Source organism: Ptychodera flava, chromosome 14 (genome assembly GCF_041260155.1).
Source record: "Ptychodera flava strain L36383 chromosome 14, AS_Pfla_20210202, whole genome shotgun sequence".
In the NCBI taxonomy this organism is placed as follows: domain Eukaryota; kingdom Metazoa; phylum Hemichordata; class Enteropneusta; family Ptychoderidae; genus Ptychodera; species Ptychodera flava.
This window is the reverse complement of record NC_091941.1, coordinates 40,174,213-40,190,843: the sequence shown is the minus strand read 5'-3', so window position 1 is coordinate 40,190,843 and position 16,631 is coordinate 40,174,213. Positions and strand designations below refer to the sequence as shown.

At 38.0% G+C, this 16,631-nt stretch overlaps 1 protein-coding gene across 1 annotated transcript in view; it reads left to right on the top strand.

Moving 5' to 3' along the window:
• Positions 1–16,251, top strand: part of LOC139150487 (GTP cyclohydrolase 1-like) — a 38,866-nt gene extending 22,615 nt beyond the window's left edge. The window contains exons 4-6 of the mRNA XM_070722878.1: positions 7,419–7,450; positions 8,270–8,354; positions 14,880–16,251. Coding sequence (XP_070578979.1) covers positions 7,419–7,450; positions 8,270–8,354; positions 14,880–15,006 — 244 coding nt within the window. The 3' untranslated portion in view covers positions 15,007–16,251. The remainder of the gene's footprint in view (positions 1–7,418; positions 7,451–8,269; positions 8,355–14,879) is intronic.
• Positions 16,252–16,631: the final 380 nt, after the last annotated feature.

Below are 16,631 nucleotides of genomic sequence, written 5' to 3'. Positions count from 1 at the left end.
CTTATGGAGTTAGGTTTTGGTCTCAGGCTTGCTGTATTTGCCTGTTGGTTTTCAGCTCAATTATGTGCTCCTTTATTCTCTGCAAAAAGGAACAAACAGGACTGATAACAAATCTTCAGTGTGCCTGTGACATGCTCAACCCTTGCTGACATTACTCCTATTGTCAAACAGTTAGACATACCTGTCTTCAGACACTCTGTCCCCCCAGGACATCCGACATTGCCTTTCCTCAGACACTCTGTCTCCTCCGGACATTGCCTTTCCTCTGACACTCTGTCTCCTCCAGACATTGCCTTTCCTCTGACACTCTGTCTCCTCCGGACATTGCCTTTCCTCTGACACTCTGTCTCCTCCGGACATTGCCTTTCCTCAGACACTCTGTCCCCTCAGCACATTGCCTTTCCTCAGACACTCTGTCCCCTCCGGACATTGCCTTTCCTTGGACACTCTGTCTCCTCCGGACATTGCCTTTCCTCAGACACTCTGTCCCCTCAGGACATTACCATTCCTCAGACACTCTGTGCCCGCAGGACAATGCTCCAAATTGTGTTTATTACATCAGTAAATAAATTTAATATAGTGATTATTCACTTTTGCTTCCTTTTTTTCAATTCACAAAAATATCTTTTGCTCAGTGCTTGTTATCATGAATGAAATCAAGAGTTACATTTCATAAAATATACTTTTACCATTTACCTGTCCATTGGTTGCAATCTGATTTTCTGCCAACTTTAGGCCCTTAGTGTTTGATAACCCCATGTATTCCCATTTTCTGAAAAAATCATTAATGACACATAAATTCACAGAAATACTCTAAGTGTGTGTGTGTGTGTGTGTGTGTGTGTGTGTGTGTGTGATTTCATTTTTCATCTCTTTGTACAAAATACTGTCAACAATCAAAGGTTCAGTCATTGACAACATTGTTTGATAGTATCGGTATGCCACTAGTTTTATCCAACAATTGAAGTATTGGTAATCTGTATGTAGGATGATATTAGCAGTGTTCATCAGTGATACAGTCACATGGAAGAACTATTTATTGTCCAACATGGTATTAAAATGCTGTAGTTTATATCCATCCACAACTGTCCGTGTCCTCAAAATTCTCCTGATTTCAATCATTGTACAAGTGGAGACTTGTAACAGTTTAGTGTATTCACATTGAGCATGTGATAACAGGTATCACATATGATGTAATTTATCATATCTGTTCTGTTACATTGCATGATAGGCAGTGAGTGCCAGCTGACTTTGCTTTCCTTTTGAACAACAAGTATTGTTCAGGAAAGCACCAAAAGTGGTGACATTTCACATGCATATCTCAATGGTAGCCCTGCGTACAGGTCTGTGTATTCCCGGCGTTATACGGCCTCCACCACAGCCCTGCAACGGTCCATAGAGATAACTGGCGAGATTCAAAATGGCAATCTCCATGGGTAAACAACTTGTCGAGTACGTTATGTTTCAGAAAACGAGCGGTTTTGGAAGTGGTAGGAGAAGTTAATCGCATCTTTTCTTGGGTCGGTTAGGAGGTAAAGGTAGGCAGGGAAAGGATTTTGCCCCGATAGAGCAGAATTTCGGCCAAAAAGACCAGTCTTTTCGTTGCGGTCCGGATGTGGACCGCATTGTTGCCAGTCATCTCCATAGACCGTTGCAGGGCTGTGGTGGAGGCTGTATAACACCGGGAACACACAGACCTGTACGCAGAGCTAATCTCAATGGCTACCACTAAATATTACTGCTGCTATTTTAAGTAAATATCACCATAATGGAGTGATATAGGCATGGGTATTTGATGAACATTGCCTTCATTAGCAAAGCATTGCACGTAATAGCATCTTTATTTTACTCATGAGATATTACATTACACAATAATGTACAGACCAGTGTATTAACCTTTGTAGCCTTGGCATGTTCGGAAAGGCTGAAAATATTGCCTCTATCAGTACATGTGTTTGGACAGGCAAATCTCACACAGTCATAATTATACAAACATATTTGTTATTCTTGACTGCAAGAAAGATATACATGTAGATCATTTGTGATATCACATTTCACCTTTATAGTCTACTTATCTGTCCTTCACCTAACCTTGAACCAATGCCTCAGCATATTTGCAAATGAGTATTAAAATCACAACAAGGTTCAACAAACATGATTCAATTCATGACGATATCTCCTTTCTGATCCAACGACAAAGATTCAAAATTTGCAAGCATTGATGTGGCCAAAACCAGAGTTCCTTTCTGGGCCATGCTGTTTTTAGATATAAAAACAAACATCTCCCACAGGACAGTTATAATCAGTGCAAAATCTCTACTGGCCAAGCTTGCAAGCAACTTTAAATATCACTCTTTCTCAGAAGAAAATCAACTGGTCCTAGGTTAACCCTTTTCCTGCCAGACAGTAATAACTTCCCCATCAGCCAAGTCAGTAAAAAGCAGTATTGAGCCAAAACATGACGTACTTTCACCCACTTTGCTTGGTATGTTATAGCATCTTTTGTCTAAAAAAAATTCAACTTTACAGTATTATGTTTTCAACAGCCTTCAGATGTACAGTATTATGTTAAAATACATCATATGGAATATGTTGTGTTTCATTAATTTCAACCATCTTGACCTGATGGTGAAATATGGACTTGACAGGAAAAGGGTTAAATCCTACGAAGTACCAAATATACAGATTTTTTACACACGCTCAGTACAGGGAAGACAAAGTACTGACGTCTCGAAAACACACGTCAAGATGAATGAAAATATTGAACTTTACAAAGTGACCAAGGCAGCATGTCGCTGTGTATTTCACACAAAGTGCATAACTGCAATGATCCACACAATATATCGTGTCACTAACAGTGGTAAATCTAATTTGTGAAGTTGCTAACATTTCCTTTATATTTGATATTCAAATACCTCTACGTACTTCACAGTACCGATTGCTACATCATGTGTCACTCATATGACACAACAGTAGGCTATCAAAACAATAACACCATTTTTAGCTTCTCGTCTTTTTATAGACAGAGAAGGTATTAGAATTGAAAACCTGTATGAGTCCTGTCAACTTATAGTTCTACTTCTGTCTGTCAAGATCTATTGACGTTATGGCATTGTGACGGGTCAAATCATAAACTGGTAGGGGTGTTCATGGTTCGAGTTGAGGTGTAGGAGAATGATTTTGAGCCATGACAAAAATCAAAATGGACTTAGCTACAGTGTTAAGCCTTTCACCAAGGTTACTTAGTTGACTACGATCTATTACAGATTACTGAGCTAACATTGTAGGGGTACTCACTTTGTGTTTGCTCGCTCTGTGTGCGCTAAGGTGTGTTAGGTACTGCGTTGCCTGGATATCCCCTCACTGTGTTAGCGCTGGGTTTGAAAATCTGTTAGCCACTGTGGCAAATAGTTTCAAATTTTTATTAGCCACAGACAAATTACATTAGCCACACATTTTTACGAAAAAAAAGCTTTCTATAATGCTATAATCTCCAGTGTCGGTTGCATGCACAAGAATAAACTACCCGGTATCAACACATCAACCTTGTATCCAATTGTCTTCATTTAACAATCAAAAATTGCATGTTTCTGGACTCGGTGCAAATCGACAGTAACACAGAACGTTGAGACCGTGATTAAAATGAACATCAATACGGGACCATGAGGACCGCGATGCAAATCGACCACCATTAAAATAAGACAGTGATTAAAATGAGCAACACGGAACGTCTAGACCGCGATGCAAATAAATTTCAACACCGAACGTTGTGACTGCAATTAGGTGCGTATGTCTGCTGTAGCAAAAGTTTCAATTCTCACGAGTGTTCGCTTTGTTTGCTGTACACTAGACAAAATGACGTCAAATTTATCTCGAGACTAGGGGCTCGATTGCGTCTGTCTAAATTTTCAATTCTCGCGATAGTCATTTACATGCATGCTGTACACTATACAAATTTACGTCAAATCTCTCGCGAGACTTGGCTCGATTGCAATTACGTACGTCGGAGAGAACAATATGGAAGTAGATATAGTTTTATCGCGAATTGCCGAAAGAGAAGTGCAGATCAACAGAAGACTAAAAAAACCCATGTGTTTTCTTATTAGTCCCCACGGACACCATCCGGGGGGACTTATAGGTTTGGTCATGTCCGTGCGTGCGTGCGTGTGTGCGTGTGTGCGTCCGTCCGTCCATTCACGCAGATATCTCAGAGATGCAAGAAGCGATTTCATTCAAACTTTGTACAAGGATTACTTCATACGTCATACAGATGCACATCGATTTGTTTTGGGATACGATCCAATATGGCCGCCAGGCGGCCATTTCATTACGATTTTTTCATGTACAGAGCCATAACTCAGACATGTTTCAACCAATTTTATTCAAAGTTGGTACAAGGACATTGACCAATGTCATAGATATGCACGTCAATTTGTTTTGTGATACGATCCAATATGACCGCCAGGCGGCCATTTTATTACGATTTTTTCATGTACAGAGCCATAACTCAGACATGTTTCAACCGATTTTATTCAAAGTTGGTACAAGGACATTGACCAATGTCATAGATATGCACATCGATTTGTTTTGTGATACAATCCAATATGGCCGCCAGGCGGCCATTTTATTACGATTTTTTCATGTACAGAGCCATAACTCAGACATGTTTCAACCAATTTTATTCAACGTTAGTACAAGGACATTGACCAATTTCATAGATATGCACGTCGATTTGTTTTGTGATACAATCCAATATGGCCGCCAGGCGGCCATTTTATTACAAGTTTTTCATATACAGAGGCATAACTCAGGCATATCTCAACCGATTTTATTCAAAGTTGGTACAAGGACATTGACCAATGTCATAGATAGGCACGTCAATTTGTTTTGTGATACGATCCAATATGGCTGCTGTGTGGCCATTTTGTTACGATTTTTTCATATACAGAGGCATAACTCAGGCATATCTCAACCGATTTTATTCAAAGTTGGTACAAGGACATTGACCTATGTCATACACATGTACGTCGATTTGTTATGTGATATGATCCAATATGGCCATTTTATTACGATGTTTTCATGTACAGAGCCATAACTCAGACATGTTTCAACCGATTTTATTCAAAGTTGGTACAAGGAGATTGACTAATGTCACACATATGCATGTCAATTTGTTATGTGATACGATCCAATATGGCTGCCTTGCGGCCATTTTGTTACGATTTTTTCATGTACAGAGCCATAATACTCTCAGGCTCTACTCATTTTTCTTTAGGATGGTGGCCTACATTGGTTTTATGTTTTTATCACCATGGAACTCATTCTTGGCCATTGAGCGCCATCTGTATCAAAGTATTTTTATCACAGACCTAATTAATGAAGAGGAGTCTATCCTCTCTGAGGACATGTAATCAAAGTACCCATTAACAAGTGGGGACTGTGTCATCAACGATGACTTGTTTTGCCATATTTTTTAAACAAATAGCGAATAAGGATTGATTTTTTTTCGCCACTTCTGATTTCAATTCACTTTTGCGAACGTAGCGAATGGGCAGCGCGAACACAGCATTGGTATCAAAATTAGTGAGAGAGGGATACACAACAAAAAGACTCGTTAGGACTTTCAAAAAGTTCTATGGTCGATATGACGATATTAAGTGGCCAAATATGACACCTCGGTCTTTCAAATGATTAGCGACAGCATTCCCGGCTTTGCCTTATTACAGTGATTCATATCCTGTATCATTTCATAAAATATTTAGACAACTTTGGGACCAATCCTGATGGGTGTAGCATGCTAGCAGGGTACGCTTACCCATTTCGGACACCTGGTACCACCACTAACTATCAGTGGTTCAGGATGGTCCTACTTAAATTTGCAAATCACAAATGTCCCATGGACCTGGTAATGTATTACCTTGAATGGAAAAGATTATTGGACCAGTTTAATGTCATATTTTAACCCTTTGCAGCCCAGCTCATTTGCATAACAATGCACAGTGGAGACCAGAACTCCCCACTCCACAACTAAAATATTCTTTAATCATTAACAGTGTATTGTTTATTCCAAATTTGTAAAAAAGTGGCTCAAAACTGACTACAGCAACCTGAAATTATTTTAGAGCTTATGAAATTTCCTTTCCAATGATATATTGCTTATGGGGAATTCAAGAAATTTTCTTTACACTTTTCCTCATTGAATGAAGCTGGCAGCTGATTTATTGCGCAGTTTTACACTTTCGTTTTTAGGTAAGAAGTCCCAGATGAAATAAAAATAAATAAAACACATCATTTGAGTGTGTTTCTTCGTTTTTTTACATGATGTTATGTTAAAGATCAATGTTCTAATTTTGCAATTTTTGTAGCATCATAGAGCCAAGACTTTGCGGTACATATTATTACATACCATCAACCAACCTGTGCAAAATTTCATGGCACATTGAGGAAATATTTGCATTATTTTAAAACTTTATATAATGAAGTAATATTCAACGCAAAATTTTCAATTTTACAACAAAATAAAAGTATTTATTTATAAAGGTATCTTTATTTTTAAAAAAATGAGGGTACGGAAGTTCTCTTTTTGGCGCCTGTGCGTCCGCCTTTCTTTCCAATAAATTATAGGGATCGAAGCTCAGACAGTATCCGCTAAGGGGACAAGTGAGCATCTAAACTTTGAAACACTACTTGACTGGCTTGGCTTGCATGTACTGGATCATATGGCCTTTGAATTTGACCATAGCCTAATCAATCGTCAGCTAGTGAAAAGACTGTAATTTGCAGGAAAAGAAAATTGAACGCCTGAGGTCAAGATGAGGTCGAACTTTGAACATACGATCATGCACGGTTGGGGTCACCGACAGGCACATTGAGTTCATTATCATTGACATCAAAATACTTCTTATATCAGTTCTTTGGCATTACTTTTGCGATCCCCGGTACTTGTAATCTGTCGCCGATTGATCAGCAGTCATTTATATCTGGCATGGTGTGAATTTCGATCAAAATATTCACTGCTATGAACACCCGCATTTCATCAACCTTTGTCTCATACCAGCACGGGTCACGTCGGCACCGGGACATGATTGACACTGAGTTGCATAGCGGTTGATTTCATTGACAACTTGTTGATGGAAATGCGGCATTTTAACAGAAAAAAATAATCTAAAAGCTGAGCTCCGACGCCTTAACTATGATAAGAACCAGATTCAACGACCATAAAATTCTGAAGATCGAAATTTTATACCATGGGACGACCATGGATCTCACGCAAGTTGTCGGGCGCTTCCTGTTACAGTTTGAAGTCCTCAAACTCGAGTATTTTAAGAAAGAAAAAGGTGATCAAATTCATGGGATCACATTAATAATGGAATGATAACAGTAATAATCCTCTCTTTGAATTGATTTTTTTTCGACAGGATTGTTGAAATGTTCAGCAGGAGACTACAAGGTAGGCTATGCCAGTAACTCCTTCAAGTAATTGTTCGCCCAGTTAAAGTGATGTATTCACTGCTTCGCTTTGATAAAGTTTGTGTTTGCGATGTGTGATAGTGAGCGTACGTGCATGAGTGCTTCACGAACTCTACAACGTGTGGAGCGGTCTCAGTCAGAAAAATGTAACAACTTAGCCGGCTATTGAACCACTCTTTTTGAGAGTGGGGATATAGCTGAGCGGTTTTCTCTGTTGCCTCTGCGCTGGGCGACTGATGCCGTACGTTGTGGATTCGAACCGGATTGAAAACTAAGCTGTATTTATCTGTCACTTGATCAGTGTAAATGCTACATGTGTAGAAAATAGCAGAAAGATGGTGTGAACTTCCATTCCCACTTGACTCTGTGTTTTTCTGAACAAAGCAGTGTCAATTCAAAATATCAAAGAGCTGTTTTGTATCACTCAGCTGTCAAATTTTTGTTACATAATCCACACAAATGAAAGCAGTAAGTTATGTCTGACAATTTTGATCTGAAGAAGATGATAATTTTCCAAATGGATAACATATTCTCATTGGTGCTTATTGAGATGATTGTATTGTATAGCATAAAATTGAAACTTGAAAGATTGTATAATATTTTCTTGAGGTGAAACATATCATGAAAACAGTATAATTTTGTAACCTATAAAAAGTATTGGCAGCCATTACTGATAGCTTGGAACAGATTAATTCTGATATCTAACTATCTTTTTTGCAACATAATTAACTTTTGTGAAAGAATTCCTGATTTGGTAAAACTTTGTACCTCATGAAACTGTTGTGTTGTTTTTCTTCAGTTCAAGAGAGATTGACCAAGCAAATTGCCGTAGCACTAACAGAAGCTGTAGCACCGGCTGGAGTAGGGGTTGTTATTGAAGCATCGTAAGTTATATTGTGATAGTTTTTAAAAAGAAAAAATTATCAATGGACAAAAATTGTGGAATTTTACAAAACTAAGATGTAGTAAGCATAGTGATGAAGGCTATAGAGCATAATGTGATCAGTTCAATTCCCATTTGCTGTGTGGGACATATTGCATTATGGGAGCTTAAAGGATCAGTCCATGTCTGATTTCTCTAGATATCTTTACATTGCAAACATTTGGCAGTTTCAAGTCTTATCACATTGTATTCAGTATGTACATGCAGTACACACTTCAACAAATTCACTTCCAAACTACACTCTAGAATCTGAGCTTCATGTTCAGGTTCCATTTCAAGTTTTTAAGTGAATTTATGGAGAGTGTATAAAATTGTTTTAAATATAAAAAGTGTCTAACCTTGGGAACTACAGGTTGGATAGCTTTATTTAGACCTTGCAAGTATTGATTTGATTCAATCAAGTCTGTTAATAAAAAAGAAGCTTGATGAAACAGGTTTGTAAATGATTACAATTTCATGGAAAGCTAACTGAGTTTTGTTAGAGCAAGTTGGTAGTAGTTCAAGGTCATGCCATGGTATTACACTTGGCGCATGAGTTATCGGAACACTAAATTAGGTAATTACCCAGCAACTTGGCTGAGTACTTTGCTATTTGACCTGGCATTTACCTAAACAAGAGTCTGTTTATGGTCTGAAGACTGATAAGATATCCACCACACTCAGCTCCTCCACTGAGTAAACTGATATGCCTACACTGCAAAAAACATTTTTGACTGGCAGCTGCATGTAGTTGATGGGAGAGTTTTGAAGGGCCGGAATAAAATGTTGTAAAGTGTAACTGAAACATGATTTGCCGCTGTCATTTTGTGTCCTGTTTTTGTATATATGCATGTTATTACCAGTTTTTTAATCACAATTACATACATTGAAGAAACACTGACTGTCAGAGCAACCATCCAATCATATGATAAAAATGGACTGTTCCATCAACGTCGGTGGTGGGCTCATGGAAGGTGGTAAATTTGACGAGTTTTGTAACTCTAGATTTACAAGGGATGCTGCGATGTTTCAATTCCAAATAACATACAGAGGCAAAACCTGTCAGGTTCAGGCCCAGGACACAAAATGAGTACAATAGATTGTGTTACATCATAATATTTATTCCCCCTTTTCACAATTTTCCCATGAACTGGATGCCAGTTGAAAATGGGTTTGTTCCTGTTTAGGCATATCAGTTTACTCAGTGGGAGCTGCCTGCTGAGTTTGGTGGATATCTTATCAGTCTTCAGACAATAAAACAGACTCTTGTTTAGGTAAATGCCAGGTCAAATTGCAAAGTGCTCAAGCTAAGTTGCTGGGTAATTACCTAATTTGGTGTTCCGATAAGTCGTGCCCTCGCTGTAACACAGCAGAGAGAAGCTCACACAGTATCTCTGAATGCCACCCTCCTTGTTGTTCCCAGAGACACTGTCTTCCGTCTTCCTATCCTTGCAAGCACCCCTATGCAATACAGCTGGCTACACAGACTGAATGTACCAGTATTTTACAACTGATTCAAATTTTATTTTTCCATTAAAAACATCAAAAATATTAATTAGATATGATAAGCAGAAATGAAAAACCTAGATAACATATACAACCAGCTTAAATAGAGAGAATGAAGCTGATTTCATAGTAATATACAAGTGCACTCTGACCATCTCCTACATCTACTTGGTCATTGTTAGCCATACCCTTGAAATAATTTTATTAAGATTCACCATGCTTTAATACTATTATTATTGGTAAATCTTGAATACATTTGGATGGTGTTAGGCTTTGGTGAAATCTAACTCATGAAAACAGAAACAAAGATAGAACAAAGTAACTAACTTCAGTGGATTGGAAATTCACCATTCGACAAACTTGCTATTTCAAATCTACAAATTTTTCACATTATATAAGCTAAGCCATGATTGAAATTCACTGTTTGTGGGTGTAGCTGGAATTCATTGTTTGGGGGTGTACATAGTCTGTATGGATAGTCTGTATGGATAGTCTGTATGGATAGTCCCTTATGAAAGTAGGATGAAGTTTCACATTTTCAACATCTTAAAGAATATAATATTGGCGTGAAGCACATGTATTTCATAACTCTTGCATATTATTTGCATCAAACCAAAAATGATGCATCCTGTGATTAGTGCCACCATGCTGTCTTATGGAGAACATTTCTTAAAGAATGTCTCAAATCACAGTCCCTCCACACACAGACTTTCCTCAATTAAAACAAGCTATCGGTTAAATCAGGCAAAAATCAAATCTATACAAAGTTTGACAACTTCATCCCATAATTGTATTAATAAGCAACTCGACAATTTGGCAGTTCATAACAGGCAAGGTGTGAAGTTACTTCAGAATGAATATGGAGATTACTCTCACTACAATCCCACTGTATGGATCAGTGGAAGTATCAATGCAATTTCCATGGAATCATGAGGCCACTCACATCTCTTGAAAGACCTACAAAACCCCTCTACAGACTTATGGGAACTTGGCCATGCAATGTATCTAATCTTATTTTAAAGGGGAAGTTCACCAATAGGTATGTGCTAGTTTTGTGGTCACTTACCCCGGAAAAGCTTTTTTCCCCATGATTCAAATTACATGGAGTTGATGAAGCCCTTAAATGCAACTTCTTGTACTATTTTTATCGGTTTTTGTAAAAAGTTGCTTGAGTTTATAAATGGCAAAAATAGCTTTTCCGGGGTAAGTGACCACAAAGCCAGCACATATGTAAAAATCATCCTTGGTGAACTTCCCCTTTAAATGAGCCAAAGACAGTGGCTTGCCAAGAGAAAAGAATTAATAGTATTTGAGTAGCATTTATTAGTATTTTATCTTGCATTTATGTATTTGTTAGTCCCCACGGACACCGTCCGGGGGGACTTATAGGTTTGGTCATGTCCGTGCGTGCGTGCGTGCGTCCGTCTGTGCGTCCGTCCGTCCGTTCACGCAGATATCTCAGAGATGCCTGGAGCGATTTCATTCAAACTTGGTACAAGGATTACTTCATATGTCATACATATGCACGTCGATTTGTTTTGTGATACGATCCAATATGGCTGCCATGCGGCCATTTTGTTACGATTTTTTTCATGTAAAAGCCATAACTCGGGCATATCTCAACTGATTTTATTCAAAGTTAGTACAAGGACATTAACCTACCGGATTTTTCTGAGAGTACGCCCACTCGAAAAACCGCCCATGGGCGGTTATTTGGGGGTGGGCTGTTATTAAGAATTTTAAATTTCATCTCAACCTTTGTCTACGGCATTTCAACTTGACTCCCCTTGAAAAAATTACCTACGCAGAGGTCAAAAAGTTTTATATAGCGTACAAAATAAAATAAGTTACACTTCTAAGGTAATTACTTCGGCGATATATGTCCGTATCCCCCTATTTATGCTACTAAAATGCAGGTGGAATGATCCAGAAGAACGCAAAGTCAACGTTAGAGTTTGCCACACAATGCCGACAATGATTGACAGATGAAGCAGGAGCCAGGAATTTTCCATTCTGCACGATGGGGATCATGAAATAAATAAAATGACTATCATAAAAAATAACTCTGTTTCATTATTTTTTTATTTAATGTACATCATTATTTTTCAGGTTTTTTTCGCTTTGATACAAAAATCTGATGATTTTCTTCGCGTAAATTTGTTGCATTCACAAACGTAACAGTAGTAGTAATCCCTAGTAGAAATGGTATGATCCACAATCGTTTACGATTATTGACCTCTTTGCGTGCAACGAATGTGAAACACTGTATCTATTTTCACAAGTTCGACTACTTTGATTAACTTGTACACTTACAAACTAGGTTAGCCCTGCGTACGATGCTGTATGTTACGTTCCGCTACTGAGCGGGGCTATATATTAGCTGGAGCGGAACACACAGCATCGTACGCAGGGCTAAAACTAGGTCAACCTCAGAACACGTGCACACGTCAAAATCTGATCGATGATTTTCTTCGCTTAAATTTGAATGCGTTCGACAAACCATGGAGGCATATATAAAAAAAAATGTCTATATAAAATTTAAAAAGGTTTTTCCTTTTTTGTTATTGGCAAGTAAAATCTAGCGTAAAACTGTTGGTCGAGGATCCCTGCAGTACGTCACTACAGTGACGTAGGCGGTGACCTCTCAACTTCTGAACACGAACCAAGAGATTACGGCCAGCATCCGCGCGCGCGCGCGCCACGAATAATCATAGATCCTAGGACTGAACTTTCCCCCACCCCCCAAGTAAAAGTTTGGTTTCAGTTTTGTGAGACTGGGAATGTCCATAAGACGAACGATGGTCATCGATATCACACGAAGAATCTCTCAGTTTGTGTTTAGAAGTTGAGAGGTCACCGCTACGTCACTGTACTAGTGACGTACTGCAGGGATCCTCGACCAACAGTTTTACGCTAGCAAAATGGCGGTCTCCGTGTAGTCATGTCGGGCAAACTTAGAAAAAAGGCGATATTTCAGTGAATTTTGAGCGGACTTCTGGTCTGGTTAGTCCCTAATAACCAAGCTGTCGATGAGTGTTGGCAATTTGTAATTTGGATGGAAAATATTTCGAATATCGTCGAGCAAACTTCCGCAAAGGGTGCTTGCGGCGGAACATGGACGCTAGTCTATGGAATATCCCATAGCTGTGGTGGCGGGGTTAAAATCGTAAAACTTCAACCAGCCCGTAAAAGGCATGAATCCCGTCTGAAAACACCACAGCTATGGACCCACAGCTAAATGGGACCTTGTGTTGTCACGGTTGTGCGTTGATTATCCATGCGTTATTTTTACCTGACTCGTAATTTATTTTTCCATGTGTGATTTTATTTTCCAAAGAGATGTGTACAATTATTATTGCAATTTGTGTTGATATACAAATAAAAGAAATCTTGATCGTATCTTGGGTTCAGTTTAGTTTTATGCGTGCGTGAATGAGTGCATGAGTGTCAGTTTATGTTATTGTATGATGCATCAGAAAATTGCAACATTGTGTCCTTTTTGTTGAAGATGGATCTGTTAGAATTTGTAGCGCACAATGACGAAAAGAAAACAAAACTCTCGAGAAAAAAATGAGTGGATGTTTTGCAGCGTTCTACCGTCATTTATTTTTGGTTTTGTGATCAACAGTGATAAAATAACTCCTTTATTTTTTAGTTAATTGGCGGTAAATTTTTACCGAATTACGGCCCTGGGCCGTTATTTAGCTGCAGGTGTGAAGCGGACAATGTAGCCATTTTCTGTTTAACGCCCTGGGCGTACTCTCAGAAAATCCGGTATGTCATACATATGCATGTCGATTTGTTTTGTGATATGTTCCAATATGGCCGCCAAGCGGCCATTTTATTACGATTTTTTCATGTACAGAGCCATAACTCAGACATGTTTCAACCGATTTTATTCAAAGTTGGTACAAGGACATTGACCAATGTCATAGATATGCACGTCAATTTGTTTTGTGATACGATCCAATATGGCTGCTGTGCGGCTATTTTGTTACGATTTTTTCATGTACAGAGCCATAACTCAGGCATATCTCAATCGATTTTATTCAAAGTTGGTACAAGGACATTGACCTATGTCATACATATGCACGTCGATTTGTTTTATGATACAATCCAATATGGCCGCCAGGTGGCCATTTTATTACGATTTTTTCATGTACAGAGCCATAACTCAGACATGTTTCAACCGATTTTATTCAAAATTGGTACAAGGACATTGACCAATGTCATAGATATGCACATCAATTTGTTTTGTGATATGATCCAATATGGCTGCTGTGCGACCATTTTGTTACAATTTTTTCATGTACAGAGCCATAACTCAGGCATATCTCAACCGATTTTATTCAAAGTTGGTACAAGGACATTGACCTGTGTCATACATATGCACGTCGATTTGTTTTGTGATATGATCCATAAATTAAATTAATTGTCATTTGCATTTACATGATAACTTTTGTTTTTAGGGTGAATGTCCGGAAGCACTGCATCAAACTTTATAAAATATGGTACCAGTGATAATCTATCAGTGTTATGATAGGATGTAAAATCAAAATGTTTTGCAACATCCTGTTGATTAATTCCTAGTTGACTCATTTAATGACCTTTAGGATGGTGGCCTACGTAGGTTTATGTTTTCATCAACATGGAACTCATTCTTGGCCATTTAGCGCCATCTGTATCAAAGTATTTTTATCACAGACCTAATTAATGAAGAGGACTCTATCCTCTCCGAGGACTTGTAATCAAAGTACCCATTAACAAGTGGGGACTGTGTCATCAACGATGACTTGTTGTATATACTTTCCTATCCGAGTTGCTCATCTCAGTGTTGTTGATCAAGAGAATCATTTCATAAGATGAATTTCATCAAGAAACAGCAAAATCTGTTTGTTGAAAGTGATATTATTTTGCACTTGTTTGTTGAAGATGGTGGTATGCTTGTTGTGTGACATGTTTTCATATTTGTTTGCAATAGACACATGTGCATGGTGATGAGAGGTGTCCAAAAGCTAAACAGCAAGACAGTCACCAGTTGCATGCTGGGATACTTCAGAGAAGACCCAAAGACCAGAGAAGAGTTTCTGTCTCTTATTAAAAGTTAAAAGTGGTGTCTTTGAGAGTGGTGGCACTTCAGCAATGGAAGAAGATTGAAATCATGAAATAGAGTAGGGCATTATAAATAACTGATATTGTAAAAGTTAAACATTACAAGTCCTGCCTCTTCATAATGATGATTGTTAGTTTTTTGTTTCAATGATTCTGTTAATAGTTTGAAATCATGAGTCTCCTTTGTACATGATAAATTCACTGAAAGCTGTACTCCTAGTAAATGAAATATATGTAAACATTTGTATAACAATTGATATCATAGATATTTATATTGTACAGTTTAGATTGATTTATCCAAGTACTGACTGATACATTCCTCAGTAGTCTTCCCGTGGTAATGTTCCCTTCCAATAGGATGAAAATTTAATAAGAAAAAACAGGGTTCAACTTCTCTTAGCAAAATCTCCAGTCGTGCATTATTTAGCTTGCTAACAACTCTTAGAACAAATACTCTTAATGTCATCTGCATCTTCAACAGAAAAATGTCATAATCTTGATGTACAACTCATCAAATAGGTTATTAGTCAAGGGACAACATCTGTCATCATTTGTCAAGCTGCATGACATTGTGAACATCCCAATCAGCCAACTGTTGTGATTTTTGGTACACATATTCTTAGGGTCTCTTTCAGATTTCTTTAAAGTATGATGAGATTGGGATGTTTGTCTTTTTGTTTCAAAAGATCTTCAAAATTCTTTTCAGAAACCATTGATCTCATTGCTGTGAAAATTTGCTTTTAGCGCACATTTTGTTATAGGTCTATGACAATAGCAGTTTGTGTGATTGGTGAAATCAGAGACAGTGGTGCCATAAACTTGCTCCATGTCTGTTGGCATGGAAATATTAAAACAGAATTAGTTGAAGGAGTAAACTTTAGCACTCTGTCACATTAGTGGTAGGTTGGGATGAATGTCTTGGCCAATCAGTACTGGGTAACTGGGGCCGAGAAAAGCCAAGTGATTTGGGGTCAGTCTATGGGGCCACTGTATATGGTAGAATATCCAGTGCATGTATATATGTTTGTATGTCTGTCTGGCTGTCTGTTTGTCCACTGCAAAATATCAAAAACTTCTATGTGTTTCACTTTGACAGTAATGTTGTTGTTTAGATGTATTGTTGGCCTGTATCCAATTGAATATGCAAGTCTCAGAAATATGCAAATGACTTAAAAAATGTAGAAATGGTATAAAACTAGAACTCAGGAATTACACGTCAGATTTTATTTGTTGTTACCTTGTATTCGGTGTGAAGAGACATCTTATGTCATTGATGGTGTTACTTTCAAATTAACGTTTCAAAATTTAAACGAATATAACAAAAGTGAAAATGGTGAAAGGTCCAAAACTCAGGGACAACCTTTCAGCTGACCTCAGTATTTTATTTGTGGATACCTTCCTAATCTTTGCTTGTTTTAATTACAACTGTAGCACTCTATATTTAGGTTTATATTTTCATTGTAAATTAGAACGAAACTTCTACTGGTTTACCACAGTCCCTCCATCACAGAGCAGTCCATGACCTTTGGCTCACAATGGATGGGTACTTCACTCTTTATTCATTGCAACAGATAATTGTCAAAAAGCTTTGGCATAAACAAAAGTTGCAACCTTCAAGTTA